The sequence below is a fragment of the Curcuma longa genome, chromosome 1 (assembly GCF_044706935.1).
Source record: "Curcuma longa cultivar G26 ecotype Majalengka, Jawa Barat chromosome 1, ITB_CL_G26_1.1, whole genome shotgun sequence".
Lineage (NCBI taxonomy): Eukaryota > Viridiplantae > Streptophyta > Magnoliopsida > Zingiberales > Zingiberaceae > Curcuma > Curcuma longa.
The window spans coordinates 24,985,604-25,012,753 of record NC_133861.1 but is presented as its reverse complement, the minus strand read 5'-3'; the positions used below and the strand labels follow the sequence as shown (position 1 = coordinate 25,012,753).

At 39.7% G+C, this 27,150-nt stretch overlaps 1 protein-coding gene and 3 pseudogenes across 1 annotated transcript; all 4 read left to right on the top strand.

The window, feature by feature from the left end:
- Window positions 1-2,106: 2,106 nt before the first annotated feature.
- Window positions 2,107-6,053, top strand: LOC141826783 (uncharacterized; annotated as a pseudogene).
- A 579-nt stretch (window positions 6,054-6,632) lies between these two features.
- On the top strand, window positions 6,633-9,005 carry LOC141826774 (uncharacterized; annotated as a pseudogene).
- A 412-nt stretch (window positions 9,006-9,417) lies between these two features.
- On the top strand, window positions 9,418-11,322 carry LOC141826765 (uncharacterized; annotated as a pseudogene).
- Window positions 11,323-16,231: 4,909 nt separating this feature from the next.
- LOC141811777 (uncharacterized) lies at window positions 16,232-20,789 on the top strand. Its single transcript, XM_074699833.1, has 5 exons — window positions 16,232-17,367; window positions 17,512-17,840; window positions 17,919-19,489; window positions 19,850-20,199; window positions 20,257-20,789. Exons 1-5 carry the CDS (start codon window positions 16,257-16,259, stop codon window positions 20,553-20,555), a joined length of 3,660 nt encoding a protein of 1,219 aa, XP_074555934.1. The 5' UTR covers window positions 16,232-16,256; the 3' UTR covers window positions 20,556-20,789.
- Window positions 20,790-27,150: the final 6,361 nt, after the last annotated feature.

The window sequence follows — 27,150 nt, the reverse complement described above, 5'->3', positions numbered from 1 at the left end:
GGCTACAGAATCTGCATTAATTGCTGCATTAATTAGCCCAACGTTTGAATTCCAGTCGACTGCTCCTAGGCCAGTCGACTGGTGCCAGTCGACTGCCTTCTTCTGGCTCGACTGATCTTTCTGTGTATGACTTATTCAGCCATCAGTCGACTGAAATTACAGTCCAGTCGACTGATACTCTGATCAGTCGACTGAAAATACAGTCCAGTCGACTGATACTCTGATCAGTCAACTGAATCACAATTCCAGTTGACTGACCAAGCTGAAACTCCCTTTTCAGCTTCTTCTTCAGCCCTTAGCCTTGACGCAAACCTTCAAACGCCTTCCACAAGCCTCGTGCCCTTCCTTGCACTAGCTTGAGACGTTTCCCTCAGCTTCGTCGTGCTAAGTCCTTTGCCAAGAGGCCTCGCCTCCGGGACTTCACCTTTGCCAAGAGGCCGCGCCTCCGGGACTTCACCTTTTGCCAAGTCTTCTAACCTGGACTTTCCTGTGAACTCAATTCACACACGTTAGATCACCAACATTGCCTAACTTAAACATGTTTTAGCCAAACATTAAAACCCAATAATGCTTGGGGCAAGATTGCACCAACAAAACTTTAATGCACAAGTCGAGGAGATAGACCCATCACCTAACATGGGGAATAGCTTTCAAGTTTTACACAATCTGGCAGAGGATGGTAATTTGGGGGAGGAGAGAATTATTGATTTGACAAGGAAGGTTGCGAGTATGGAGGATGATGGTAGTGCGGAGTCCAGGAATGAGCAACCTCAGCTAAGGGGATTTCATTTTCAAACGGTGGTAGCGGAAGGCAATGAGATTGGTCAATCGAGGGAGCATTCTGAGGATGTATTGGTTCAGGATTCATTAGGTAGGACGCAAATTTCAAATGATGATGGAGCACGGAGAATTGAGGGGCAAGTGGTGGTTGGAGATGCTTCTTTTCTTGGGACAAGGCATGGTGAGCAGGGACATGGTTTGGATCAGATTAGCCATCACCGAACCAAGGGTGTTCAGGAGCCATTAGCCACTAACAAGCAACCAGTTACAGCTGCTGCACACCATGAGAAGCAACCTACTACTCGGCATGGGCAGATTTCACAAAACTCAGCACAGTTTGGGCCGGATGAGGGACTTGGTCTCATCCTGACTAACCAGAAGGGTTTGATCAGCGGGGAGGAAATACAAGGTGGGCACAAGGTTCCAGCAGAATCAGTAATAGGTGGTACAGCTACTGTTGGCCACTTGGCGACTTGTATTCTCAACGAAGTTCCTGAAGATTCGGGCCAAGGGGAAATGGTGTCATCTTCTGCGGATCAGGAGACCTCGGAGGGCCTGATTAGACAGAAGATGTTTGTGGAAGAGGGGGAGTCAGTTAGGGATGATAGTGTGCCACTGCAGAGATCAGCATCAATGAATATGGAGCCCAGCAAGGCTGCTGAGAATTTGGATCAGTTGCTGATTTTTCCTGCTAATCGGGCTTCACATAAACCTAAAAATGCTACTGGTAGGAATTTGAATGTACCTACCAATGCGGTTCCTTCTGGTGTCCTGACCAGAAGTAAAGCTAATAGCTCAAGGGCTTCTTCTTCTTCAAAGGTTTAAATGTCTGGGCTGATTTGGAATGCAAGGGGTTTGGGGAATAATGCTACGCTTAGAAGGTTACATTATTTGAAAAAGCTACATAGGATAAACTTCATGGGCATTTTGGAACCATTTATTTCACTGGATGTGGGTTTCATGACTAGAAGACTGGGTTGTGATTATGCTGTATCAAACTGCTCGGGCAAGATTTGGTTTTTTTGTGATCATAATATTGACTGCACTGTGATTTTGGACCATGGGCAATTTCTTCATGTGAAGTTAACTTCAAATCTGTTCCCTTCTGTTTATTTGTTACAGTGGTCTATGCTTCATGTGATAATGTTGAAAGGAAGGGGCTGTGGGAGAGACTATTAGAGATTAATATTTCCTGTGACGATCTTTGGTTGGTTGGGGGAGACTTTAATGTTATTACGGGGCCGCATGAACATTCGGCGGGAGTTTTGTCAAAGCCGGGCGCTGTGAGAGATTTTAATAATTTTCTAATGATGGCTGGACTAATAGATGCTGGATTTGTGGGTGATTCTTTTACCTGGACAAATAATAGGGTGTGGAAAAGATTGGATAGGGTGCTTTTATCCCCTTCTTGGAGTGCTAAAGACTTTGGGGTTAAAGTGGAGCATTTACACAGAGCTACATCTGACCATTGTCCTCTTCTGCTATCTTTTCCTACATTTGTACTTCATAAATCCTCTTTTAGATTTCAAAATATGTGGATTAATCATACTGGTTTTCTTATGACGGTTCGTTTGAATTGGTTGCTACCTTGTCACCTAAATGGAATGCAGAAACTACAGGTCAAACTAAAGAGGCTGAAGAATCATTTAAAATGGTGGAATGCGGAAGTATTTGGGAATATACATGAAAAGGTTCAAGTGGCTGAAGCTGCATTTGTTATAGCTGAACAAAATTTTGATAAGAATCCCACAGATGAAAATAAACTACAAATGGCCAGAACTCAGGCATTACTACAGAAAGCTCTATTTATGGAGGAGGAGTTCTGGAAACAGAAAGCTGCAGTTAGGTGGATGGGTGAGGGTGATAGAAACACCAAGTTTTTTCATCAGTTGGCCCAGAAGAGGAGATTGGCAAGTCGGATTTTTCGGATTTGGGAGGATGGAGTTTGTATTGACAACCCAGGGTTAATTCAAGCCTCAGGCGCGGTTTTTTTCGAGAAGTTATTGTGTGAGGACATTACTGAGCTTAGTGCAGCAAGTATGGAGAATATTCCAAGTTTAATTAGTGATGGGGAAAATTTAGCTCTCTATACCTTACCTACTATTGAGGAAGTCAAGCAAGTGGTTTGGGACATGTGCAAGGATAGTGCTGCGGGGCCTGATGGATTTTCTGTTGCATTTTATGTGGCTTGTTGGGAAATTATTCAATTTGATGTATATGAGGCAGTACTGGATTTCTTTAGAGGTAGCGCATTTCCACGAGGCATGGCGGCTACTACGATTGTGCTGCTTCCTAAGACTGATGCTGCCCAAAGGTGGCAGGATTTTAGACCCATTAGTCTATGCAATGTTTCGAATAAGATAATATCCAAACTGCTTGCTAACAGATTAGGCAAAGTTATGGATAAAATCATTTCTCCTATGCAAAGTGGTTTTGTTTCAGGAAGAGTAATTTCGGACAATATTCTAATGGCTCAAGAGTTACACCACAAGCTGAATTATCATGTTAGGGGAGGAAACTTAATTCTGAAGCTTGATATGGCCAAGGCTTATGATCGAATTCAGTGGGATTTCTTGTTTCGGATCATGAGGGCTTTTGGTTTTGCAGAGGCTGTCATTGATCTAATAAGGAGATGCATTGTTGATTGTTGGTTTTCGGTCCGAATTAACGGACAACTGTCGGGTTTTTTCAATTCAAAAAGAGGACTTCGTCAGGGGGATCCAATATCTCCACTTTTATTTATTATTGCGGCAGAATTCTTATCTAGAGGTTTGGAAAATTTATTTAGCAGATTCCCCCAGATGTATTATGCCACTGGTTGTGATTTCAGAGTATCTCACTTGGCGTATGCGGATGATGTTGTGATCTTTGTAAATGGATCCATTAATAATGTTAAAAGGATTATGGGTTTTCTTGATTCATATATGAGCTGTTCGGGACAGCTAATAAATGTCACAAAGAGTTCATTTTATCCTGCTAAACGGATTTCTGTTCTAGAAAATCACAGATTTCGAGGATATCTGGTTTTAGAGAGGGTATTGGACCATTGTCATATTTGGGGGTTCCTATTTTTTCTGGGAATAGGAAGTCTACATATTTCCTACCTTTACTTGAGAAGGCGAGGAGAAAAATGATGGGCTGGAATATTTCACGTCTTTCCCATGGAGGTAGATTGATCTTGATTCAGAGTGTTTTAAGTTCACTTCCTATTTACCTGCTGCAGGTTATCTTGCCTCCTAAATCTGTTTTACAACAACTAGAGATGATCTTTGCGAATTTTTTCTGGGGATCTTCGGCTTCAAGAGGGAAAGCCCACTGGATTTCTTGGGCTGCTATATGTTCACCGAAAGATGAAGGAGGTTTGGGGGTAAGAAGGCTTCTGGAGGTGGCAACTGCGGTTTCTCTGAAGTTGTGGTTCCGGTTTCGGGCACAAAAAACTCTTTGGGCTGGATTATCTAACTGCACAGTATTGTGGTGCGACATCTCCCGTGGTTGTTTCTCTTAAAGGGAGTGCTTCCCCATGCTGGAGGAGGATGGTGAAGATGCGGGCCTTGGCAGAGAGTCACATAGGATGGACAATTGGTAGTGGTAGGATAAGGTTTTGGCATGATGGATGGCTGGATAGAGGTCCTCTATTTCACTCTTGTGAGGTAGTGGGGAATCCAGGAGGCTTTAGTTGGATTTTTGTGATGCGGAAAGGCTGGAATGTGGACCAGTTAAGGGCTGTTTTGCCAAATGATGTGGCTGCAGAAGTGGCCGAATGCTCAATTCAGTTTGGTGAAGTCTCTAAATTAATCTGGAAGCCATCAACTAGAGGATTATTCTCATTTAAATCTGCCTGGAATTGTATTAGAGATACTCGTCAGTCTTGGGGTATTGGGGATGCTATTTGGAGTAAGTTATTGCTGCCCAAGATTTCGATTTTTAGTTGGCGGTTTGTATTGAAAAGATTACCGGTAGATTCAATTTTACAAAACCGTGGTGTATGTTTAGCTTCTAAGTGCCAACATTGTGGTGAAGTGGAATCTTGGGAACACCTTTTCTTCCAATGTCAGGTGGCTAGGGAGGTTTGGGTTATTTTTCTGGGCATTTTCGTGTGGAAAATTTCACCAATATTGAAAAATGGAGGATTGGGGATAAATGGCTAAAACAAGGGCATATTAGAGAGGCATGTCCGTTTCTAATTCTTTGGTTTTTGTGGGTGGCTCGCAATGATGCTAAGCATCGGGAGATTAAATGTTCGGCTTCACAAATTATGAGGAACATTGTTCAGTATGTGGCATTTGGTATATCTGCTGGTTTAATCAAGGGGTTACACTGGAAGGGTTTTTCCTTGGTGGCGTTGAAGTTTGGAGTGGAGATTAAAATGCGAATGGTGCATATGATGCAAGTGGTTAGATGGTGTAAACCTGCAGTGGGCACCTTTAAGCTGAATACTGATGGCTGTTCAAAAGGGAACCCAGGGACTTCTTCGTATGGTTTTCTTGTTCGAGATCATGATGGACGACGGGTGATTACGGCGATGCATGGAGTTATAGGAGTCGGTTCAAATGTTAGGGCTGAACTGTTTGCAATGTGGAAAGGATTGGACTGGTGTGTAGAGAACAATTTTCTTCCTATATGGTTAGAATCAGATTCTCTAACTGCTTTACAGATTATTGCGGCTTCTACTTGTAATTGGGAACTCCGGGAGCTTGTGTTACGAATTAGGGAGGTAATCCGGTTGTACCCAGTGCGATGTACACATACGTATAGAGAAGCGAATATGGCGGCGGATTTTCTAGCGAACAAGGCCTTCGATTTTGTTGGCGATAGGCTTATGGATGGAAATTCTATGTATAGGGAGTTGGTTGGGATTTGTAATCTGGATAGAGTGGGGCTGCCATACTTAAGGTTTTCTTCAAAACCGGGGTAGTAAATGCAAACTGCAATGGGAGAGAAGGGTTCTAATAGCCTGGGGTAATGGGATGCTTGATTACCAAGGGAATTTCCAGGTTTTGTGGAAGCTATGTGTAGGTGGTGGAATTGCTAAGTGATGATGGGTTGAATCGAAAATGCTACTATTGGTGTTTCTGTGTTGCAGATTTCTGCAGGCCTTTGATGCTAGGAGGCGGTTTCATGGCAAGATGGTTGAGTTGTTGTTTACTGTTGGTGCCGGCTGTGCAGTGGCAATTTTGCTGCAATGGCGCATGGGTGGGAGCTGCACAGCAAGGTCTGAATTGTTGGTTGCCTACACAGCAATCTCTATGTTGGTGCCGGTTTTGCAGGAGTGAAGCTTTTATTCTGTTGCATTGTTGGTTTGTTCCTATACATTGGTCTGGTATGAGGATTTTCTTCCAATTTTGGCAGCACTCTTCAAGGAAGTTGGTTGGTAAGAAAGGTGTGTTTCTGTTTGACAAGTTTTGGCTTTGATACATGGCTGATATACTCCCTGGCTGTTGTTGGATATGGACTGTAATTGGATGTGGCTTCGGAATTTTGTATGGCAGTTTCAATGGAAGTGTAGTGATTATATAGAAAGCCATACAATGGAAGTGCAGTTTCATATGGCAGTTTCATGGCAGTTTCATATGGCTGATACATGACTTAATATTACTGATACATGACTGAATGGTTTCCAAACTTTTGGTTGGCAAGCTAAAGTTTGTTATCATCTGAAAACTATGTGCTTTGAGAATACTAATATGTGGTGGGAATGTGATGAGTGGAGGCTGGATGGTTGTTCTTCGATCGAGATTGTAGAGGCAAGGTGCTGCAGGGAATTTCAAGCATGGTTTATCTGCCAGCAAACTAATTGCAGGGAGATAGGCTATCTGTTTTGTTACTGATACATTACTGATATAATTTGGAAGATGGCTTGGGAAGTGGATGGGCGGAACGGAGATGAGGAGATGGTCAGATGATGCTTACTGATATTCATTTTATTGTGCCAGCTGTTGAAAGGCATTTCAGGATCCATATGAACATGAAAAGTTGCTGAACAGCAATAGGCTATCATTGGTGGGGCTAGATGGTTCTCTCCACGGTATGTCTTGGAAGATCTTCATTGTGTGAATGTAGAGCAATGATTGTGGAAGTTGGTTTTCCTTTTACTTTGGCATCACAAAGGGCTGATTTGCGTGGTTGATTCATTTGAAACTATTTTTGAAATTCATGTTGGAAATGTGCTGGGTGATGGTAACAATTACAGTGTGGTTTGAAGGCTTTCTGGAATTTCAGCAAATCTGATTTTCTTTTGGTTTCAAATTCTGTTTCTGCATTTGGATATTCTAGCTACTTGGTGTTATGGTTGCATCCTTTTCTGTTGTTTCTGAATGGATAGTGTGGCATGTATGTGGTGTCTTTAATGGGGATTAGTCTTACAGATGGAAACCTTTTGGGTGGTGTGTGGCGCATGATGAAGTTGTGATTTATTGATATTTTGCAACGATTTTTGAATCCTCTTTGCTGGTTTTTATCTGAAAAGGTTGGAGGGTGGCTGGTTCATTTGAAATGCTTCGTTATCATGCATGGCTTCTGCTGCTTCGGTAGTTGAAGGTCAAAGAAGGTGTCTTGATGTGGCTGAGCAAGGATTGATGGGGATGGTTGTGGAGATTTTGCAAGGGTTGGCTGCTGATTTGCAATACTCTGATAGATGGATTTCTTGGGATAGAAGCTAACATACTTTTGTGTATAGTTAAGGTAGTGGGGGTTGCAATGTAAAGCTTTTTGAGTTTCTTAATGTAATTAAGTGTAATAAGTTGTGCTAGAAGGTCAGGTTTGGCCCCCCTTCTAGTATGACATTTCCTCTTTTCAGTAATAAGATTCATCTTTTTTTAAAAAAAAAAACCCTAAACCCTAAACCCTAATAAACCCTAAACACTAAATCCTCTAAACCAAAACCCTAAATCCTAAACCCCCTAAACCCTAAACCCCAAAAACCTAACCCCTAAAATCCTAAATCCTAAATCCTAAACCCTAAACCCTAAACCCCAAAACCAAAAACCAAAATCCTAAACCCTAAACCCTAGACCCTAAATCCTAAAACCCTAAACCCTAAACCCTAAAATCAAAAACCAAAATCCTAAACCCTAAACCCTAAATCAAGGCGATTTTGGGGCGAAATTGTGAGTTTCCAAGCGGCGCTCGCCGCGGTTTGCGTTTCTAGCCACGATGTTGGGCGGTGCTTGCTGCAGGACACGTTTCCGACTGTGACGGTGGCCTCCAGTAGAGCTCTGGCTGTGGGGCAGGCCGCTGGCCTTACTCCGCCTGCGAGGATGGCGGCAAATCGAGCGTCGATGGCATCTTTCGGCACTGGAGGTTCTATGCCGTCGACGACAAACAGAGGGCTCCCTGTTCCGCTAGCGACGGATCTGGGACAGTTTTCGCCTCTCCTGGTGTCTGCTCCGCCGACGGTCTATAGGGCACCTGCACCGGAGGTGGAGAAGGCGCGGACAGCTTCCTATGCAGCGGTGTTTAGACCCACTTCGCCTAGAGCCTCAAAGAAAAACTTAGAAGATGTTGGGGAAGACTACAAACCTGCCACTATCTACAATAACAAGCCCGGGATCTTCTACACGGAAGAGGAGGTTGAGGGAATGGCTGAACCATATCATTTCGCTTTGATAGGGAAGTTTTCTGCTATGCGGCCAAAACAGCAAATTATCCTCCAAGCGTTCAGAAATTTGGGATTGTCTGGATTCTACAACATAAGATTTATGCGCTCTAGTTACATTTTCATACATCTAACAACGAGTGAAGATATGGCTAGAGTTTGGACTCGAGGGATTTGGTATATTGGGGGAGCTCCTCTTCGAATCTTTAAGTGGACTCCTAACTTTTCGTACACAACAAAGTCGTCAGTTGTACCTGTGTGAATTCAACTCCCAGACTTACCGATTCACATGTTTAACAAGAGAGGACTATTTTCGGCGGCTAAGATTGTGGGGAATCCAATAAAGATTGATGAAGCCACGGCAGACTGCTCGAGGCTAACTATGGCCAGGGTGTGTGTAGAAATTGATCTCTTGAAGCCAAAGGTGAACGAATTTTGGATTGGTATCGGCGAGGAGAAACGACTACAAAAGGTGATATATGAGCGGGTACCGAAGTATTGTGTGAAATGTCTGCATTTGGGGCACTCGGAGGAGGAATGCTATGCTAATGGGAATAGGCCAAAGCCACAGCGAAATTTTGGGAAGGATGACGCTACTAAAGGGAGAGAGGATCTTCGAATACTTTCTTAATCGAAGATATGTAACAGGAAATGAGAATGAGGGCATTGACGACCCTGTAGAGGCATAGGAAGGGGGGCTGAAGAAGACAAGAGGAGAGAAGCAGGCATGAATTGAGAAAAAGGGGAATTCTAAGGTGCAGGCACAAGAAAAACCACATGAGAAAGAGACAGGGAATAGTTTCCAAATTTTAAATAATTTGGTGGAAGAGGAGCAACTGGAAATAGAGGCGATTGCAGGAGTGGCAAAGCGAATAACGACGTTGGAGGAAGAGGACTGTGATGAATCCAGGAATGAGCACAACAAGTAGGGGAACTCAGAGCCGCATGATTTAGTGGAGGAGGAACAGGTGGTTGGACAGGAAAGGAGCATTCTGATGATGTGTTGGTTGTGAACTCTGTTGGTCGCCAAAGCAAATCAATTAATGGGGGAGTACAGCTCAGTATCACATCAACAACAAGTAGCAACAAACTCAGAGCAAGGGGAGATTGCAGGAGTGCCACCACCGCAGTTGACTGGCCCAACACCATCAGCAAGGGGTAGTTCTTATCTGATGGGCACTTTAGTGTCGTGCACCTTGAATCAAGTCCAGATAGATTCGGGTCAATGGGGAAGCATATCTTCGGTGGCAAATCAGGAGGTCTTAGAGGGTATTCCGAGTTCAAAGACATTTGTGGAAGAAGAGGAATCAGAAGGGGAAGATGGTATGCAGCTAAAGAGAACCACCCCCCTCACCATGGTGCCAAGTAGTAATAATGATGAACCTACTAATCTTTTGAGTGATTTTCCTACTACTATGTTCCAAATAGGCCTATTAAATGGAAAAAATTGGAATACTATAGCTCCTTCTGGTGTGATGACTAGAAGTAAATCAACTATGTTAAGGGCTTCCTCTTCCTCTAAGTTTTAAATGTTTGGCCTCATATGGAATGTTAGGGGACTAGGGAATAATGCTACTGTTAGAAGATTGCTTTATTTGAAAAAGATGCATAGAATAAATTTTATGGGATTATTGGAACCTTTTATTTCTCTTGATGTGAGTTTCATAACTAGAAGATTGGGTTTTGATTATGCTGTGTCAAACTGCTCTGGAAAGATATGATTTTTATGTGATCAAAATATTGAATGCTTTGTGCTAATAGATCATGATCAGTTTCTACATGTGAAGTTGGCATCTCATCTATTTTCTGGTTGCTTATTTGTTACTGTCGTATATGCTAAATATGATAGTAGTGGAAGGAAGGAGCTATGGGACAAATTGTTGGAGGCTAGACCGGCTTTAGATGAGTTGTGGATGGTTGGGGGAGACTTTAATGTTATTACAGGATCTAATGAACATTCTGCAAGAGTTTTATCAAAGCCAAAGGCAGTCAGGGACTTTAACAACTTTATAATGATGGCGGGATTATTAGATGCTGGTTTTGTGGGTGATGCTTACACATGGACTAATAATAGGGCGTGGAAAAGATTGGACAGGGTTCTGTTGTCCCCATCTTCGAGTGCTAAAGATTTTGGTGTTAAGGTGGAGCATTTGAGCAGAGCCACATCGGATCATTGCCCGCTTTTATTGTCTTTTCCTTCTTTTGTGCTTTCGAAAGCCTCTTTTCGATTTCAGAATATGTGGATAAAACATGACGGTTTTCTTCTTACTGTTCATTTGAATTAGATGCTTCCTTGTCATGAGTTTGGAATGCCGAAATTACCGATTAAATTAAAGAGATTGAAGAATCATCTAAAGTGGTGGAATAAAGAAGTCTTTGGGAACATTCATGAGAAGGTGTAGGCGGCGGAGGCTGAGTTTCCTATGGCTGAACGAACCTTTGATGCGGATCCAACAGTTGAGAATAGAATTCATATGGCTAAGTCTCAAGCATCCTTACAAAAAGCTCTACACATGGAGGAGGTTTTTTGGAAACAAAAGACAGCAGTTAGGTGGATGGGAGAGGGTGACAGAAATACAAAATTTTTTCATCATCTAGTTCAGAAGAGGAGGATGGCAGGTAGAAATTTTTGAATCTGGTAGGATGGTGTGTGTATAGAGCACCCTGAGTTAATCAAAGCATAAGGTGTAGAGTTCTTTGAGAATCTACTGTCGGAGGAGGATGTTGAAAGAAATACTGCAAGCCTGGAACACATTCCAAGATTGATCGGTATTGAGGAAAATCTAGCCTTATCAGCCATGCCTACTATGGAGGAAGTCAAGCAGGTGGTCTGGGATATGTGTGAGGAGAGTGTGGCGGGACCAGATGGTTTTTTAGTAGCATTTTATGTGGCATGTTGGGAGATCATTAAATTTGATGTCTTTGATGCAGTGTTGGATTTCTTGTAGGGGGGATCTTTTCCACGGGGTATGGTGGCTATCACAATTGTGCTTATTCCCAAAATTGATAATGCTTAGAGGTGGCAGGACTTTAGACCTATCAGTTATGCAATGTATCGAACAAGATTATTTCTAAATTGATGGCGAAGAGGCTGAGTAGGATTTTAGATAAAATTATCTCCCCTATGCAGAGTGGATTTGTGACAAGAAGAATTATTTCGGATAATATATTGATGGCCCAAGAGTTATATCATAAGTTGAATTATCATGTTCGAGATGGCAACTTAATTTTAAAGCTTGACATGGCCAAGGCATATGATAGAATTCAGTGGAAATTTTTGTTTCAGATTATAGGGGCTTTCGGTTTTTACAAAGGGGGTGATTGATATTTTGAGAAGATGCATTGTGGATTGTTGATTTTCGGTGCGCATTAATGGGCAACTAGCAGGTTTTTTCATTCAAAGAGAGGGCTTCGACAAGGGGATCCTATCTCTCCTCTTCTATTTATTATTGCGGCCGAATTTTTTTTTCGAGGTCTGGATGATTTATTTAACAGATTTCCCCAGATGTTTTTTGCTACTGGATGTGATTTTAGAATTTCTTACTTGGCTTATGCGGATGATGTTATGATATTCAGGAATGACTCTATTAACTGTGTCAAAAAACTTATGGCCTTCTTAAATGCCTATATGCTATGCTCGGGACAATTGGTAAATATTTCAAAGAGTTCCTTTTACCCTGCTAATCGGATTTCTGCTGATAGAAAATTGCAAATCTTTATGATGTCTGGATTCAGAGAAGGAATTGGACCTATTCTATATTTGGGAGTTCCTATTTTCTCGGGAAACAGGAAATCTATTTATTTCTAGCCCCTATTGGAGAAGGCACGGAAGAAACTAATGGGTTGGAATATAGCACGGCTTTCCCATGGAGGTAGACTTCTCTTGATTCAAAGTGTGTTGAGTTCTCTTCCTATTTATCTGTTGCAGGTGTTACAACAGTTAGAGATGATATGTGCAAATTTTTTCTGGGGATCTTTGGTGGCAAAAGGGAAAGCACATTGAATTTCTTAGGCTACTATATGCAAGCCGAAACTTGAAGGTGGATTAGGGGTGAGAAGGCTATTGGAGGTATCAACTGTGGTCTCTTTGAAGTTGTGGTACAAGTTCCGGCCACAGAACACTCTATGGGCAAGGTATCTTCTGAAGAAATACTGTGGTGTGACATCTCTAGTGGTGGTTCCTCTAAAAGGGAACTCTTCTCTGTGTTGGAAAAGAATGGTGAGGATGCGAGATTTGGCAGAAAATCAAATAGATTAGAAAATTGGTGATGGACGGCTGAGCTTTTGGTTCGATGGGTGGCTTGACAGTGGACCTTTATTCAGATCCTATGATGTTGTGGGAAATCGGGGGGCTGTGGTCTTGGATTTTTGGGATGGAGAAGGTTGGGACGGAGACAGGTTGAGGGTGGTGCTGCCAACTGTAAGGGTTGAGGAAGTGGCCGGTTGTGTTGTACAAGGGGGAGAAGGGTCTATGATGATTTGGAAGCCAACACCTAAGGGAGTATTCTCTATGAAGTCGGCATGGAATTGTGTTCGATCGTTGTCAGGAGTGGAGCATGGGGGCGGCAATATGGAGTAAATTATTGGTTCCTAAAATCTCTATTTTTTTACGGCGATTTCTTTTGAGAAGATTACCAATGGATTCCATCTTACAACAAAGGGGAGTTAGTTTGGCATCTAAGTGTCAACATTGTGGGGAGATGGAGTCATGGGAGCATCTCTCTTTTCAGTGCCAGGTAGCTATAGAGGTATGGGTTTATTTCGCACATTGGTTTCGTGTTAATGAGTTCATGAATATTGAAAAATGGAGGGTTAGAGAAAGATGGAAGAAGCAGGGGCATATCAGAGAGGCGATTCCTTTTTTGATTCTTTGGTTTTTATGGGTGACGCGTAATGATGGTAAGCACCGTGATATCAGTTGGGCGACACAAAAAATAATTGGCAAAATTCTTCAATATGTGATTTTTGGTATATCTGCAGGATTAATAAATGGTTTGCACTGGAGGGGATTTTCTAAGGTGGCTTTGGTTTTTGGGCTAGAAATTCAGCGGAAGAAGGTATCTACTATATCTGTAGTTAAGTGACATAAACCTGCAGTGAGCACTTATAAGCTTAATTCGGATGGTTGCTTAAAGGGAAATCCAAGAAGGTCTTCTTATGGTTTTCTTATAAGGGATCATGATGGCCAGGTTGTGCAGGCAATGCATGGGGTTATAAGAGAGGGTTCCAACATTATGGTTGAATTGTTTGCAATGTGGAAATGCTTGGAATTGGTATAGCAAATAATCTTTTCCCATTATGGCTAGAGTCAGATTCGTTGGCGGCAATTCATATTATTGAGGCACCCACTTGTAGTTGGGAACTTCGTCTTTTGGTTCTCAGGATACAGGAGGCTGTTCGACAATATCATGTTAGGTATTCCCATACCTATAGAGAAGCGAACATGGCGGCGGATTATCTAGCAAACAGGGCCTTTGATGTCGATGGAGATAGACTGCTGGATGGGAATTCTATTGATAGAGAGTTGTTTGGGATTTGCAAATTAGATAGATTGGGATTGACATATATACGATGTTCTTCAAAGCCTGGTTAGTACTGGTTGTGATACATATGGTGGTTGGATGGGTGATGTGGAAGGGGTGCATGGGTCAGCGGTGGAGATAAATCATAAAGTCAAATTATAAACCCAAGTGAACAAGTTAAATGACTTAACCAACAAGCTAAATCACTAAACCCTGAAGACAATAAACCCTAAATGATGGAGTCAACCCAAGTGAACAAGTTGCCCAACAAGCTACTCTTGATGTTGTTGATGATCCATTATGCATCAATGGAGGCCCAATTACAAGAGCTAAGGCTAAGAAGATGAAGGAAGCACTTAATATGCTAATTGAAGATGTGAAGGCCAAAATTACAATTGAAGAAGGTTTGACCAAGAGCAAGTCATGCGGCTTAGTCAACTTAATTCAAGCCTTGGATGGGCTTAAGTAGTCACTTAGTCTCATGTTTATGTAGTAGAGATATGTAGGCTCAATTTAGGCTCAATTTCTAGCTTTATTTGGGTTGTAATGATGCCATAAGCTTAAAATGGCTAAGTAGTCTACATAGGCCTTTACTAAATGGGCTTCCTTTTGGCCTTTTAGGGTTTTTAGGTCACCCTATAGCTATAAATAAAGTGGGTGACGGCCACACATGTAACTTTTGGCATATTTTCAATCTAAAGCATGGTGAGGCTCTCACTTGTTGGTTCTTCATTGAACTAGAACTTATCAAGGCATCCCCTTGTGGCGTTCAAAGACTTATCAACCTCCATCCCAAGGTTGTGGCGTCTTCCCTCTTCTTCTATACCAAGGTTCGACTTTCTTAAGTATCGGGTCAAGGTTTTATTCATCTTTCTTATCGATTTAGACTCTCCTTCTTTCTTTCTTCAATTAGTTGTGGGTTCTTGAGATATTTCTCTTTGGGTTCACATCAGTTGGTATCAGAGCTTAGGTTTTTCTAAATCGATTTGGTTATCCTTTTCTTTTGTGCTTGAAACTTTATCTATCTTGTTCATCATTTGATACTTATTATTTGCATTTCTTTCAATCTTTGTAAGTCTTATTTGCTTGTTGCTATGGAAGAAAAAATTTATTTTCGGCTATTTATTTCGGCCAAAAAAAAAAAGAAAAAAAATTTTTTCGGCCAAAAAAAGGGAAAAAAAGGAAGAAAGGAAGGCTGAAATTTTGAAAAAGTGGGTAAAAGAAAAGAAGCAACAAAAGGTGGGTGTAGAGAGCTTGTTATTTCTATACTTGCATTTTTTTTACCATCTTTATCTTTCAATTCCGCATTTCTTTCAAGTTTTGCCTAGATTTAATTCTGGCACTTGCCTAGATTAAGTTCTGGCAAATTTCCTTTCAGCTATCTTTATCTTTCAATTTCGTATTTCTTTCAAGTTTTGCCTAGATTTAATTCTGGCACTTGCCTAGATTAAGTTCTGGCAAATTTTCTTTCAGCACTTATTTCAAGTATCTTTCAATTCTGCATTTCTTTCAAGTTTTGCCTAGATTAATTCTGGCAAATTTCCTTTTCAGCTTTTATTTCCAGTATCTTTATCTTTCAATTCTGCATTCTAATAAGTTTTGCCTAGATTCAATTCTGGCAAATTTCCTTCGGTACTTAATTCAAGTTTTCAATTCTGCTATTTGCATTCTTCTTCAATTCCTATCTTTTATCCTAATTTCCTTGGAGTTTTTCAATTAGTCAAAGAACGCTTACAGGGAATTGCCTCAATTCTAAGTTCTTTAAAGAGCTAACATTAGTGAGTTGAGTGATTGAGTGACAACAGCTTACTTTAATGGCGACAAGTGAAGATGAAGCAAGAGCTAGAGAAACCCTTGAACAACGTGCTTTGAGACAACACTTGGAACGTATGGAAATCAGATTCAGTCAAATTCTTGACAGACTAGAGAGGCAAGATGCTCTAATTACTGGACTACAAAATAATCAAATTGGTAGAGTTCCTACACGAAGTGCAAGGCAGCATAACCGTGATGACAATGATGATGATGACATTTCTGAGGACATTGATGATAGAGCTTCTAGTGGCAGATCTGGTCATGTTAGAATTGGTGGAAGAAGAGGAAGGGCAAATGAATATGTTGATAGAAACTTGGGCAATATCAAGATGAAGATTCCTTCATTTCAAGGCAAAAGTGATCCAGATGTATATTTAGAGTGGGAAAAGAAAGTGGAATTAGTGTTTGATTGTCACAACTACTCTGAAGAAAAGAAGGTAAAACTTGCTGCTGTTGAGTTTATTGATTATGCTATTATTTGGTGGGATCAAATTATTCTAAGCAGGAGAAGAAACAAAGAGAGACCTATTGACACATGGGAGGAGATGAAATCTATAATGAGAAAGAGGTTCATTCCCTCACATTACTATCGAGATTTGTACCAAAGATTACAAAGTCTAACACAAGGGTCCAAGACTGTGGAGGAATACCACAAAGAGATGGAGATTGCCATGATTCGAGCCAATGTGGAGGAGGACCGAGAAGCAACCATGGCACGATTTTTACAAGGTTTGAATCCAGAAATTGCAAATGTAGTGGAGTTGCAACATTATGTGGAGCTTGAAGATATGGTGCATATGTCCATGAAAGTTGAAAGACAACTCAAAAGGAAGGGTTCAATCAAGCATGGGCAAAGTCATAATTCATCCACTTGGAAATCTAGCTGGAATAAAAAAGATGATAAAGTTGCATCAAAGAGTAAGACCGAGTTTTCCAAGAATAAAGATGCTAGTTCTCCATTGGTCAAAGGTAAAGAACCTATCCAGTCTTCAAGAAATAGAGATATTAAATGCTTTAAGTGTTTGGGAAGGGGACATATTGCATCACAATGTCCAAACAAAAGAATTATGATTTTGAAAGAAAATGGTGATATTGAAACTGAGAGTGAGTCCGAAGATGATAGTGCCTTGCCACCAGTATTGGAAAGTGATGTAGAAGAGTATCCCGTTGAAGGTGAAGCCCTCGTCACTAGGCGTGCTCTAAATGTGCAAATGAAGGAAGAAGATGAAGAACAACGAGAGAACATATTTCATACCCGTTGCCACATCAAAGAGAAGGTATGTAGTATGATTATTGATGGGGGAAGTTGCACTAATGTAGCTAGTACTCTTTTGGTTGAGAAATTATGCTTACCTACCACTAAACATCCTAGACCTTATAAACTACAATGGTTGAATGATTGCGGGGAAGTTAAGGTCACTAAGCAAGTATTGGTTTCATTATCCATTGGTAGGTATCATGATGAGGTTCTTTGTGATGTAGTGCCAATGCATGCAAGTCATTTGCTTTTAGGTAGACCATGGCAATTTGATAGGAAGGTCATGCATGATGGGTTCAAAAATAAGTATTCTTTTATGATGCATGGTAAACTTGTAACTCTTGTACCATTAACTCCTAAGCAAGTATATGAAGATCAATTGAGGATCAAAAATGAGAGTGAAAAAAGAAAAGAGTGTGAGAAAAGAAAAAATGAAAAAGAGTGTGAAAAAGAAAAATGGAAAAGAAAAAGAGTGTGAGAAAATAAAAAAAAAGTGTGGATAAAAAGTGTGGATGAGAGGAGTGAAAAAAAGAATGAAAAAGAAAAAAAACTTCAAGAGCAAGAGAGTAAAAAAGTGAGCTTTTATGCAAAAGAAAGAGAGGTTAAGAGAGTTTTTTATTCTCAACAGCCGATGATTTTACTTTTGTACAAGGAGGCTTATTTCAACACTAACAATCTTAACTCTTCTTTGCCTAGTGTTGTTAAATCTCTTTTGCAGGAGTTTGATGATGTATTTCCTGATGAGGTTCCTGATGGATTGCCACCACTTAGGGGAATAGAGCACCAAATTGATTTCATCCCAGGAGCAACAATTCCTAATAGACCGGCCTATAGGAGTAATCCAGCGGAGATAAAGGAGCTTCAAAAGCAAGTTGAAGAGTTGATGAGGAAAGGGTACGTCCGAGAAAGTTTGAGCCCTTGTGTTGTTCCTGTTTTGCTTGTGCCTAAGAAGGATGGAACTTGGAGAATGTGCGTTGATTGCAGGGCTATCAACAAGATTACGGTAAAGTATCGTCATCCTATTCCTAGATTAGATGATATGCTAGATGAACTACATGGTTCTTGCATTTTCTCTAAAATTGATTTGAAGTCTGGCTATCATCAAATTCGAATGCGTGAGGGAGATGAATGGAAAACTGCTTTTAAAACTAGGTATGGTTTATACGAATGGTTAGTCATGCCATTTGGGCTAACTAATGCACCTAGTACTTTCATGAGATTAATGAACCATATTTTGCGTGCTTTTATTGGGGACTTTGTTGTAGTATATTTTGATGACATCTTGATTTATAGCAAAAATTTAGATGAGCATCTAAATCATTTACAAAAAGTTCTACTTGTTTTGCGAAATGAAAAGTTGTATGCTAACCTTCAAAAATGTTCTTTTTGCACTAGTCAGATTGAGTTTCTTGGTTATATTGTTAGTGCTAAGGGAATAGCAGTGGATGAAGAGAAGGTTAAGGCTATTCGTGAATGGCCAACACCAAAAACCATAAATGAGGTACGTAGCTTTCATGGGTTGGCTAGTTTCTATAGGAGGTTTGTTAAAAATTTTAGTACTTTAGCTGCACCCTTGACTGAAGTTGTTAAAAAGAATGTTGGTTTTCATTGGGATAGTGAACAAAATTCAGCTTTCAACTTACTTAAGGAGAAGCTAACTTCTGCACCAATACTTGCATTACCTAACTTTGCTAAAACTTTTGAAATTGAGTGTGATGCATCAGGAATAGGTATTGGAGCTGTGCTAATACAAGAAGGTCAGCCCCTTGCTTATTTTAGTGAGAAACTCAGTGGAGCAACTTTGAACTATCCAACTTACGACAAGGAGATGTATGCATTGGTGAGGGCTTTAGAGACTTGGCAGCATTACTTGTGGCCCAAAGAGTTTGTCATTCACACTGATCATGAATCGTTGAAGCATTTGAAGAGCCAAAGTAAGTTGAATAGACGTCATGCAAAATGGGTGGAGTTCATTGAGTCATTTCCTTATGTGATCAAGTATAAACGAGGTATGGAAAACATTGTTGCAGATGCTTTGTCTCGAAGGTATACCTTGATCTCTACTTTGAACACTAAATTGTTAGGTTTTGAATACATTAAAGATCTATATTCTAATGATCCTGACTTTGGAAATGTATTTGAAGTTTGTGAACATGCTGCATTTGGGAAGTTTTATAGGCATGAGGGGTTTCTTTTCAGGGTCAATAGGTTGTGTGTGCCTAATTGTTCATTGAGAGAATTATTAATCCAAGAGGCTCATGGTGGGGGACTAATGGGACATTTTGGTGTAAGAAAAACTCTAGATGTTTTGGTTGAGCATTTCTTTTGGCCTCACATGAAACGAGATGTAGTCAAGTTTTGTGAGAAGTGTATCACATGTAGGCAAGCAAAATCTAGATCTTTACCTCATGGATTGTATACACCTTTACCAATTCCTAGTGAACCTTGGGTGGATATTTCCATGGACTTTGTTGTAGGCTTACCTAGATCAAAACGAGGTATGGATTCTATTTTTGTTGTTGTGGACAGATTTTCTAAAATGGCTCATTTTATTCCTTGTAGGAAAACAGATGATGCTAACCATATTGCTGATTTATTCTTTAGGGAGATCGTGCGACTTCATGGAGTGTCGAGAAGCATAGTTTCTGATCGTGATACAAAGTTCTTAAGCTACTTTTGGAAAACCTTATGGGGAAAGTTGGGAACAAAGCTTTTGTTTTCTACAACATGTCATCCACAAACAGATGGACAAACTGAGGTAGTAAATCGAACTTTGTCTACTTTATTACGAGCTATCATTCAAAAGAATTTAAAAGGTTGGGAAGATTGTTTACCACATGTTGAATTTGCTTATAATAGATCTGTGCATTCTACTACTAATTTTTCACCTTTTGAAGTGGTATATGGGTTCAATCCCTTAACTCCATTGGATTTGTCACCTTTGCCTATTTCTGAGCATGCTAGTTTAGATGGTACAAGAAAAGCTGAGTTTGTGAAGCAAATGCATGAGAAAGTGAGGTTGCAAATTGAAAAGAGGACCGAACAATATGCTACACAAGCCAACAAGGGACGAAAGAAAGTGATCTTTGAACCAGGAGATTGGGTTTGGGTTCATATGAGAAAGGAAAGATTTCCTGCTAAACGTCTTTCTAAGTTGCATCCACGAGGCGATGGACCATTTCAAGTCATTGCTCGAATCAATGATAATGCCTACAAGCTTGACTTACCAGGTGAGTATAATGTGAGTGCTACTTTTAATGTTTCTGATCTTTCTCCCTTTGATGTAGGTGATCAAGATTCGAGGACGAATCCTTTTGAGGAGAGGGGGAATGATGGAGTCAAACCAAGTGAACAAGTTGCCCAACAAGCTAATATGGATCATACTCAACCCACTCTAGATGTTGTTGATGATCCATTATGCATCAATGGAGGCCCAATTACAAGAGCTAAGGCTAAGAAGATGAAGGAAGCACTTAATGTGCTAATTGAAGATGTGAAGGCCAAAGTTACAATTGAAGAAGGTTTGACCAAGAGCAAGTCATGCGGCTTAGTCAACTTAATTCAAGCCTTGGATGGGCTTAAGTAGCCACTTAGTCTCATGTTTATGTAGTAGAGATATGTAGGCTCAATTTAGGCTCAATTTCTAGCTTTATTTGGGTTGTAATGATGCCATAAGCTTAAAATGGCTAAGTAGTCTACATAGGTCTTTACTAAATGGGCTTTCTTTTGGCCTTTTAGGATTTTTAGGTCACCCTATAGCTATAAATAAAGGGGGTGACGGCCACACATGTATCTTTTGCATATTTTCAATCTAAAGCATGGTGAGGCTCTCACTTGTTGGTTCTTCATTGAACTAGAACTTATCAAGGCATCCCCTTGTGGCGTTCAAAGACTTATCAACCTCCATCCCAAGGTTGTGGCGTCTTCCCTCTTCCTCTATACCAAGGTTTCTCAAGACTTTCTTAATCGATATCGGGTTCTCGAGGTTCTATTCATCTGAAGGATTCTTATCGATTTAGACTTTCCTTCTTTCTTTCTTCAATTCCAAGTTGTGGGTTCTTGAGATAAGATTTTCTCAACATTTAATCCTCAAATCAAAGGGATTTTTAATTGAACTAGAACATTTATATAGGAGGGCTTATAACACCTATTGCTCTTGCCCTAAACTATGATTTGATTGATTTACTTGAAGCCACGAGCAGCATAAGAATTGATATGGAATCTTGTGTTGCAATTAGAATGATTATTAGGGATGGAGATTGCCATAGTCTTGTCCCTGAAGACCAAACTCCACACCCCCTTCATGATCCTAAGAGTAACACTGTACACGTACGAGTCAGCTAACCTTTCCTACTAGTCCTCATCTTGAACCACTTACAATAGAGTACCCCACTCGGCCATTCACACAGGCCAACCCATCTAGGCATTCTTTTTATTTTGTGGGATCTTCTTTTACAAACCACATGAAGGATGCTTTTTCTGGGATCTGCACCTCCATTGATGCCATCTAAACCAAACAGGCTGAGCAACACCGCATGATTGAGACATGTACAACTAGCACCTTTCTCAATATCACTTCCCTCCACTTCAATATTTTCTTTTAGAAAAATTAGGAAGAGCATTCTTTTTTAATTTTAAATTCTAAGAGTGTTTATTTGATCATTTTATTTTAAACTAATATTTAAAAGTGGGAATAATAGATTATAAGTTGACTTATTTATTATCATCATGAAAAGGGATAAAAATATTATAAACATTACAAGATCATATTTAGAGAAAATTTAACCACCCAGCATGGATTAATGTGGATAGATATGCGCCTCGAATATCAGTAGAAAAACATCCATGGCTACTAACATCAAATGGTAGAAGTTGAAGGAAGAAAAATAAACTATCTTTAATGAGATGGCAAAGCGTATAATAACTCGAATATGATGTGGAATAAGATGACATCAATTAAAAATGATGACCAAGAACGTACTCGATGAATCAAGAGAATGAGCAACCTATAAGTTATTGCACATTGTAAGAATAGGAAAAAAAATTAAAAGTATATGGTGACCAAGAAAGAGGGCAAAAACTAGTGAGTGAAGTTGGAATGAAATTTTCAAATGCTTGTATTGATAACTATAGTATTAGAAAGGAACGTTCGTGTAATCTGGATGTGGAGTTTTGATGTTTGAAAGTATTAAATTAAGGTAAATGATGGAATATCACTTGTGTGACAAGTGTATAAGAAAAGTCCTCATAGGTTGGGAGATTGCATGCAGACAAGAATGTCCAAGAAGACTAGAGGTTGGATTCTTGGCAAGAAAAAGTTCTCACAAGTCTAAAGACCAAATGCAAGATAGGGAAATTCAAGAAGGTTGAAGGTTAGATTCTTAACAAAAGGAAAAAAAGTCTCAACAAATCACGAGATCGAATGTAGGGTGAATAAAGACCCAGAGATGACATAATGCATATAACAAAAATGTATGAAATGATCACATCATAGTGACATCCCTAGTGGTAAGCGGTAAAATGCATCTCACTAAGACTCTATACAGAATATAGTCCTGTACTATGAGTCTGACAGATGGAAACTGAGTCACTGTAGGGACCCTTTTCTCTCTAAAGAAATATGAATGCATAGTATCTAGAGTAAAGTGGGAGTAGGGATCACCAAAAGGCATCTCCCTCATAGGGTAACATAGAAATGTAGATGATGAATGTCTAAGTCTTAAATGGTCTCTAATGATAGCTAGAGATGGAAAAAAGTCTCTACTTTTAACTCTAGTGGAATAGGTCAGGTCATCGACCTTAACCAAGTTATTGTCCAATTCGACACATAAACCTATATTAATCGGGCTAGTATAATAAACAAGTCTATCTAAACTATAATACTCTATAACCTCAACTGTAGGTCTACATGAACACATGAAGAATCTCCTACATAGATACCTAGAATGCAAAGCAACATATGACATGGAAAGAAATATAATCCTAAGCTCCTCAATAGGTAATCTAGGATTTGTGCTAGGGATACTAGAGGTCCCAGCCTCAATAGCCTTTTTCTTAATCCTAATGACATAAATTAATAATTTAAATAATTGAAATGACTTAAATAAAATTGAGGCTTGATTAGGAGCTTACCTAGGCATATCGAACCAAATACTAAAAGAATTGACGACTTAGGCAAATTGAACAACCATGCAGGGTTGCAACGAGCAAGGGAGGAAGAGTTTTGGGGTGGTTGTAACTTAGGGTTCGAGCACCCCATATAGACTTGTTCTGGATTTTTGGATTCTAATTTGGGCACTTGAAAATCAGCAGTGTCACGCCCCGGGAGACGGCTGTCCGAGCAATTTCAACAGCATCTCCCCTGTAACAATTCACTTTCCCTGAATACAAATATAATAAGGCCTACACAGCCACAATCCATAAATATAGCATGTGAAAAGTACATAACAAGTACTAAATAAGGCCCACAAGGCCACAACCAATAAATATAACAAGAACACTAAAATTGAAGATGTATACGAAGAGCCCTACGATATAAAACAAGTACTAATACCTAAATACCAAAAACATAGTAAACCAACCTTGTCGAGATCATCTTGATAGGGGACTAGCAGCGCGGCTCTCCAGACAAACATCAACCTGAAAAGAAGAAAACCAACGGAGTGAGTTCAAGGAACTCAGCAGATATCTAACTGATATGTACAATGAGCTATATGTTAATTTGAGGGATATCCTAAGGCAATTACCTTACGGTTATACTATTTATTGGATAAATAGCAATTCACTATTTGAGTGCACATTCCATATGTATTTGATTGGATCTTAAACTCAAATACTAAATGTCCGTAATACGATTCATAGCGTGAGAGAATTTGTGATTGGATCACAACTAGTGAGCATCTCTACACGTGTAATTATGAATGTATTGGAATTATCCCTAGTCGAGGATTGATGAGCACGAACGTCATCGATTCTGTTGAGACTAGCACATTTTGAACTCCTTGGTTAACCAAGCAGCTGATCTCACTGCTATGAACATTAGATGTTGAGAGTTAAACATGGATGCTAGTTAAAGGTAACCAGTTCATTGGAGTGACCTGCTTTGAGACTTCATATGGTTTGATATATATATTTGTCAATGAAGATCTCAGTGCAGCTTAAGTGCGAGTTTCCTTTGACTTGCGGTATTCAAGTCACCTTGGTCATGGAGGCTTATACTTTGACATCTTAAGTAAGCATCTCCGAGGAGGTGTGGACCCGAGATGATTGGATATAAGTCGAAGTGCCCGAAGATATTTGAATAGCCCATAGAGGATTCACCGCTCTTTGAAAAAGGAGACGTATACCTTACGACCACTTGTCAGAATTATTACTAAAAGTCTTTGGCCAAAGTATCACATGTCAAGAGTATGAGACTCTTGGACACATGTACAAGTAACTTGAATCCACAGGACAATAAAGCAGCTTGGGTTAGGTGTAACATAGTCAGCCTAGTGGGGACCCCATGTCCTGAATCAAACGGGTATAAGACGGTGAAAGGAATGAGGCACGTTTAACTAGAGCTGCTGAAAGGTTTAGAAGATGTTCTGAAATCAATCATTGATTTTTTAGTCAATTGGGGATCATGATATACTACTAGGTGCCACTCATAATCGTTCCGTAATTAATGGTTAATTACGGATGACCAACATAATCGGGAACCTATTGGGTCACACGTACTACAAGTTCTCCGAAGAACTTAAAACGAATTTAAAAATTGGTTTCTCAGAACGAGAGAAATAAAGTCTGGCTAGACTGGACAAAGGACAAAATGATGGAACTCATATTGCGAAGACGAAATGAATGAAATTAATTTTGTTCAAATCAAAGGTCGTTTGGATAGTGAACCAAATGATTCGGTTTTCAACCAAATTGAACCAACTTGATTTAGTTCGCGATGGAAGAGATTTTGGCAGAGCAGATGCAATGAGAAGGTTCGTCTTGTGAAGACGAAATGAACAAAACTGATTTGGGTCAAATCAAAATTCGTTCGGTTAGTAAACCAAGTGTTTTAGGGTTTGTAGTAAATCCTAGAAATTCGAGTTTGATACAGTGCACTTGGGTTCGCCACACCCTATTTAGGTTTTAGCTTGGGTTCGCTACACCGCGCTCCCTTCCTCGCGATAAAAACAGAGCTTATGCCTCTGTTCGAGGTTGCTTCCCAAAAACCCTAAACATTATTCAGATTGATTATTTCTTTACCCAGGGGCGGATGTATTAAGGGCCCGGGGGGGCCATGGCCCCCCAGCCCAAGTTGAACCTTTAATGTGTTTAGATTAAACCCTTAGGGTTACTGGTTAATAGGTTTTAGGGTTAATGGATTGTTGATCTATTGGATCCTAAACCAACCCGATAAGCCGATAAGGAAACCTAGAAATCGCGAGTCTGCCTTCGTTGGGTCCCGATCGCGCCTCCGTCTTCTTCGTGTCTTCATCGGGCGCGGCGGCAACAACTTCAGCTTGGATTGCCGGCGATCTGCAAGGTGGCTGAGGACGCCGGTGAGTGAAGGGTGGATTGGGCAGTACCGGTAACAGGGTCAATCGGCGGCGGCAGTGGCGTGAAGGGCAGACCGGAAGAGTCGAAGAGAAGAAGTAAATCGGGTGAGTTTCAGCCGAATATGTAAGTTTGTACTTAGGTCCTTGATATGTATCTTTGGGCAATTCTTTTGTTCAAATGAGTATATCGTTTTCATTATATGGCCCCCCAAATATGAAATCCTGGATCCGCCCCTGTCTTTACCATTCTGAGATTGTGATGATGAACATCCTCCTTTTATTATAATCGGAGAATTGAAGTCGAAAGCTATCAAAATTTCAAAATTAAATGATAAAAGTAGAGAAGATAATGTGAAAATGATGAAATAAGCTCTTTATTTATAGAGTTTAGAAAATAATAGATACTAAATTGTAACTATCAATCAAAAAATATCAAATAATCTCAACCGTTAAATATTTAAAAAAAATTCTCCCTTCCAATAATCAAAATTTCTTTTACTCCTTCCCTCTAGCATAAACGAATTGTTACAGAGTTGAAAAAAATTATTACTCTTACTTTTCTTCCAACTATTAAGTATAACAATATAATAAAAAAATTATTGGTTAGTTATTAAATAATTAATTAATATATAAAAATATCAATATATACTTGTAGTTTAGTCGGTTATGATATTATATTCTCATCTAGGAATCTCAAGTTCAAGTATCAGCAACGAAATCTCAGGTATCGTTGATTAGGCAGTAAATATTGGACTGGAATTGTAAATGACCCGATAGGATTTCAGATCGTTGACCTAGTTATGGGACTTGGTCGGGTCCAATTCGAACCCGGCCTGAGGTTGGATCTAGGTTTGGGAAGAACACAATAAAATCTACAAAATTATTCACGAATATTATTCATTATATACTATTTTGATAATTTATTTTTATATAAATAAATTGAGTTCACTAGTGTTCAAGATTATTTATTTTATATATTCTTTTATAATTGAACGAATGTAAATGAACTTTGTCGAATTGACATGGTATAGCTACCGAAGAAGATGGATTGCTTTGGGCCTTGGTGAGGCCTCCTATGATTCGGCCCACCATACCTAGTCCATTCTCACGCTCAATTTTTATTCTCGTCGACATTGAGTTCCCTCACTCTCGGTGCCTATGGATTAGGGAGGACAATTGGTCGGATTTGAATCAGATTTTATATCCTCCATTCTCATCCTTATTTATTATATTTATCTTCATCGTTGTTTGATATTCAATTTTCATCCTCATCACATATCTGTCGGAGGAACTGATATCCATATTCTACTTAAATATCTTATTATCGCCTATAATATTTTTTCAAATTTGAATTATTTCGATGAGACTATAGATATTTACTAATTTTTTTAAAATAAAAAAAATAAAAATAAAAATTAACAAATTAAATAAAAATATTAAAAATAATTTATCTTAATATCATTATCCCATAAAAATATATATCATCAATGCTATATTAATAATTTTTTTAATTCCATTTGATTATCATCTTTCAAAAAAATATATTAAAATTTAATAGACAGGCAAGATAATTGACTATTCGGGTCGGGATAGGATTTACCAGATCTACCTCGAATCGGAAAATCACATCGGGTTCAGCGAATCATT